The 4,910-nt window shown below is 41.4% G+C and overlaps 1 protein-coding gene across 1 annotated transcript; it reads left to right on the top strand.

Moving 5' to 3' along the window:
- Nucleotides 1–377: 377 nt before the first annotated feature.
- Nucleotides 378–4,232, top strand: DPPA3 (developmental pluripotency associated 3). The gene is made up of 3 exons (XM_089920071.1): nt 378–459; nt 2,552–2,787; nt 4,095–4,232. Exons 1-3 carry the CDS (start codon nt 378–380, stop codon nt 4,230–4,232), a joined length of 456 nt encoding a protein of 151 aa, XP_089776197.1.
- Nucleotides 4,233–4,910: the final 678 nt, after the last annotated feature.

Below are 4,910 nucleotides of genomic sequence, written 5' to 3'. Positions count from 1 at the left end.
CAACCACAGAGGCTCTTTATAAAATTTCCAGCCTACTTGACAGAGGGCATGATTATTTTAATACAGAGCAGATGAAGGATTATCCTATTAGTCCACTAATTGGACTACGCCCACCAACTAGCCTTATCCTTTTACTCGTTAGTCATTTACATTACAACAGGCTGGCTGATTGGCTTGTCTGTAGTTTTTAAGAGGAAACAGGACCTAGACTTTTAGGTTGGATTCTTCTCTCACCACGGTGTTAGCTTGGATTTTTCTCCCTCTTTCTTAGCCCTATAGTTCTTCCAAGCTACTTTGTAGCAATTTGAGTCTAAAGCATCACCTTCCACTGGAACCCAAAGGTCTAGGGGAAGCTTCAAGCTGTGACAAGACTCCCAATGGATTCATCTGAGGTTAACCCAACCTGGACCCTGGAGTCTCCTCAAATGTCCATCGATGAAAATTCCCAGGCAATTCCAGGTAAGCCAGACTTACCTGGGGTTCAGAAAGGTAAGAGGCTGCCTTCCTTTCTGTTATACTGACTTCAGTCTTTTACAGAGAAATGCAGTTAAGTGAACCTCTTCAGAGCAGAGGAGAGCCAGGGAGTGTAGGGCCCTCCTCTAAAGAAAGAAAGAGAGAGGAGAAAGAAAGAGAGAAAGAGAAAGAAAAAAGAAAGGCAGGAAAAGAGGAGAAAAGTGGGAGGGGTGTGGAGCTGCATTGTTTGCTTACTATGCTCAGGAGTCTGTCAACCTTTTAAGGACATTTTCTGGGGAAGAGCAATCAGTTCTAGACGGTGGCTCACAGTGTCTTGTGCGATCAGTATTTCCATCAGCGATAGATTCCAATCAGGAATTGTAAAGGGAAAAGAATACAGGCAACCTAAACTTCAATTTGACCTAAAGGTTTTCTTAATTTCACCAACATTTCTGGGATTGGCTTTCCAGCTGAATTTACGCTTTGGGAATGTTAATAAAGAGGGAAATGGCTTTTCAGAAGAAATTGAAGGAAGGGGCGGGTTTATAAAAGCCAGTGATTGTGCTCTGTAATGTAAATAAGTAGTAGTAAGACTTACGATGGAGAGCTTAGAAACCGTGCTCCAGGAATACTGCTAATTAGGTTCCCTGCCTTCCAGGGTTCTTCCCAAATCATCTCTCCTTGGAGCCGCACATGATCCCAGGCGTGGCCTCCCTGCCTTGGCCTCGCATGAAATCTTATTACCCTAACCTCGGGCGGGGAATGGATGGTGTAGGGTGGCCGCAGATGACCTGGAGCCAACCAACACCCTCTGGGCAGCTAGGAAGTTGGGTGGGTCCTCACTGGCATTATATTCTGCCCTCTGCCTCCGAGATCTAAACTGCCTCCCCTGCATCTTGAGGATAAGAACCCTGGTCAAAGGGGAAAAAAAGTAATGAAGAGAGTATATAATACGGCCAGTTTCTCCCATTCCTTGAATCTGCCTTAGTGCCTGACAATTCCACAACTTGGAATCTTTATTTCCATATGCACAAGTCCCTAGAAGTTGAATGGATCCTGACTCAATATCTAATACTCTCACGTACAGGGAAAATTAATGCTATCTGCCTTGTTGGATGAGATTAGTGTTTATGAAATTTACATGATTGTTCGGATGGGAAGAGGGGTGGCTGTTTTTGTTTTTGTTTTGTTGGCTGCGCAGTGCAGCGGAGGGATCTTAGTTCCCCGACAGGGATGGAAGTGGTGTCCCCTGCACTGGGAGCGCAGCGCTTTCATCACTGGAGCCCCCACCCCACCCTGGGGAAGCCCCAAGAGTGAATGATTTCTCAAAATACTGCATTTGAGTGGAAAGATCTAGCAGCATGAAAAAGCTGGGTAGAACTGGTGAGGGTAACAGCCACTTTGACATACTAGTTAAGGATAGGGGATTTGGCGAGAGGCTGTTATATTTGGGGTTTCTTTGTCTATTTCATAGATGTTCATTTTCCAGGAAAAAAAAGGTTTATAATTGTTATAAAAGTGAACTGCTGAAACTTGTTACACTGAAACATTTTGACTTGCATTAGTGCTTTATGTCCCTGCATTTATATTAAAAATCACACAAATGAAAATGGAAAAACTGTCAATACCTGGTTTCTGTTCCATGTTTTTCCACTTGGAATCATACTTAAGTACCTTTTGACCCCATGGGAAAACATCTACCATTCAGAACTACCCATAACGGAAAGAAACCACTTTTTTTTTTCCCTTTTGACACACCCCAGGGCATGTGGGATTTTAGTTCCCTGACCAGGGATCTAACTGCGCCCCCTGCATTGGAAGCCCGGAGTCTTAACCACTGGACCACCGGGGAAGTCCCATAAAGAAAACAACTTTTTATTGTGAGAAGTGTTTCCCATTACAGTGGATTCTTAGGCTGCTCTCAAGGCATGCGGCATGCTAGTTAATGCCCGAGGTATCTGGGATCTTCACCCTGAGGAAACTTCCAGTGTCCGTTGTTGAGCTGCTTAAGAGCAGACCTAGTTTGAGCAAGAGATAAGTGGCTTCTGGATATTGCACTTCGCACTAATGGATCTTAAACTTTCTTTTTTTCTTTCAGTTGCCTCTGAACCTATGTCTGAAGTGTTAATAAAGAACCTCAGTAAATTGACGCTCAGCCCCAGTATCAAATTGCCACTCATTCTACCAGAATGTCTACCTCAACCAACTGGGCGGTTACTTGGTGAAAACATACCCTATAGGAGAGGGGTGAGGACCGTGTTAACCGATCGGAGGGATAAGATGGAACGGTTGATTCAATCCATTAAAAAACGCTATGGCAAAGGAGTTCCTCGGGTGAGTTTATGTGGTCTGGGTAGGCAGCACTGCCCCACTCTAGGGGTTGGGGGGCACTCACGTAAGTCAAGATGTAAATAGTGATGGGGTGGCAGGGAGGATTCCCCGGTGGTCCAGTGGTTAAGACTCCAAGCGCCCGCTTCCACTGCAGGGGGCAAGGGTTCGATCCCCGGTGGGGGACCGCGGCCCCTCCAAAAAATTAAATAATATGAATAGCAACGAGCAGCAGTGGTCACTCATCCACTGTACTCATGAGTGCGGGGTGCGAATAACACTTAGGGTTTTAAGACTCACCAACTCTTCTTATGTTACATGGGTAGCATTAGTAATCCACATTTTCCTCGATAGTTTGTAATATATGTATTTTTTTTCTTCCCATGAAGTCTGACTCTGAAAGAGAACCATGGCAGAATGATGTTGAGGTAACTAGAAGTTCCCTTACTATACAAGCGGGTGGGTGTGTGGTTTGGGGAGGGAGGAGGAAAGGCAGATTGGCTTGGACTTTCTCAATCCTCAGAAACTCTGGAGCAATCAGTTCATATTTGTGCTTTTTTAAAAAAATATATGAAGTCATATTCTTCAAGCAGTTTTAGGTCTCCAGCAAAATTAAGCAGAAAGGACATATACTTCCTGAACCCAGACATTCAGAGCCTACTCTGCTGTCAACATCTTCCAGTTACGCGGTGTTAAAGTGATGAACCTGCATTGACACATTATTATCACCTAAAGTCTGTAGTTTCCATGAAGGTTCACTCTTGATGTTGTGCTGGTACTTTTTCACCTGCTGTCACAAACATGATATTCAATACCATGTAGTAAGAGGGCAAACACCTGAGCACAGTGTCCAGCAGCTGGTTGAGTGTCTCACGTTTAAGGCATTCAGAGAACTGACACTAGGTATATATTGATATATATGCATGTATGTGTGTGTGTGTGTGTGTGTGTAATTTTCCTTTTAAATTGAAGTATAGTTGATATATAGTATTATAAATTACAGGTGTATGACAGAGTGATTCCGTTTTTAAAGGTTATACTCCATTTATAGTTGTACAGGAATATATTATTGACTGACAATCAGTAGCTGTTAGCATTACAAAATGGCAATCTGGTATTCTTTGGCAGCCATACATTTCGATCCATTTTTCCCAAAAACTTTTTTGATTTTGACCTTTTTTTTAGTGTTCCATATTCCAAAGTCTCTTCTAATAACCAACATTAGATTTGAGGTGTACAAGTACTCTTTGGTGTACACGTACTTTATTATTTTAAATTGTTAACCAATTAATCCATTTCATTCTTTTTTCCAGACTCAATCAAGAGGGCAAAGATTTAGATGTAGCTGTCGTTTTTGCCGGTTTCATAGAGATCCTTCTGAGGATAATTATGAGAATTATTACAACAATAAGTATTACAGTAATCATGACACGGAGTCGAAGGAACCATAAACCTTATTCTTGTACTATTTTTTCGTCCTGGTAATTTTAGGATCATTATGAAGCTTGAGAAAGATTGTGTACCAATATTTTGATTAACCTATAAGTTCTGTGTTGTCTTTTTTTCTTGCATCTCTTTTCTACCTTAATACAGTAACTTATAAGGAATCTACGTAGCTTGCATTTGAATGACTTGAATATATTTTAGTTCCACTTTGTGAAACAAATTAACTTGTGTGGAAGGAAAGTGAAGAATATAACGTTGGGTGGCTTGGCCACAGCACTGTTAGAACAGCACGTTGAATTGCAATAAAAATTTTTGATGTGCTGTTTCAATTTTCAGTAGCAAATAAATGTCTTTATAGAGGATCTTATTAAAATTTGAGACTTATTTGAGTACCTTTTAAAAAATTCTTATTTTAGACTTGTTTTTGCTGGCTATGTATTAAATGAGTAATACTTATCCCCATCACATTCCCAGGGTGTAAATATCTGGCATTCTAATATTTTGTGATATTGTCCTGTTGGGAAGGAAGTTTATACATTTGGGTAAGGTTAGAAAACAAGGGCACAGATATTTGCACATATTAACCTCCTGGAAGAAGTTATCAGTTGGTCTTGGTTGGAGGGAATTGAAAGAATGATAGTGGTATATAATACTAAGGGAAGATGCAGCCCCAATGGTGTTTT

This window comes from Delphinapterus leucas, chromosome 11 (assembly GCF_059928025.1).
Source record: "Delphinapterus leucas isolate spDelLeu-1000000601 "Yukka" chromosome 11, BTC_Dleu_Yukka2, whole genome shotgun sequence".
NCBI classification, from domain to species: Eukaryota; Metazoa; Chordata; class Mammalia; order Artiodactyla; family Monodontidae; genus Delphinapterus; species Delphinapterus leucas.
The sequence above is the reverse complement of the archived record's forward strand: the minus strand, read 5'-3'. Positions and strand labels throughout refer to the sequence as shown.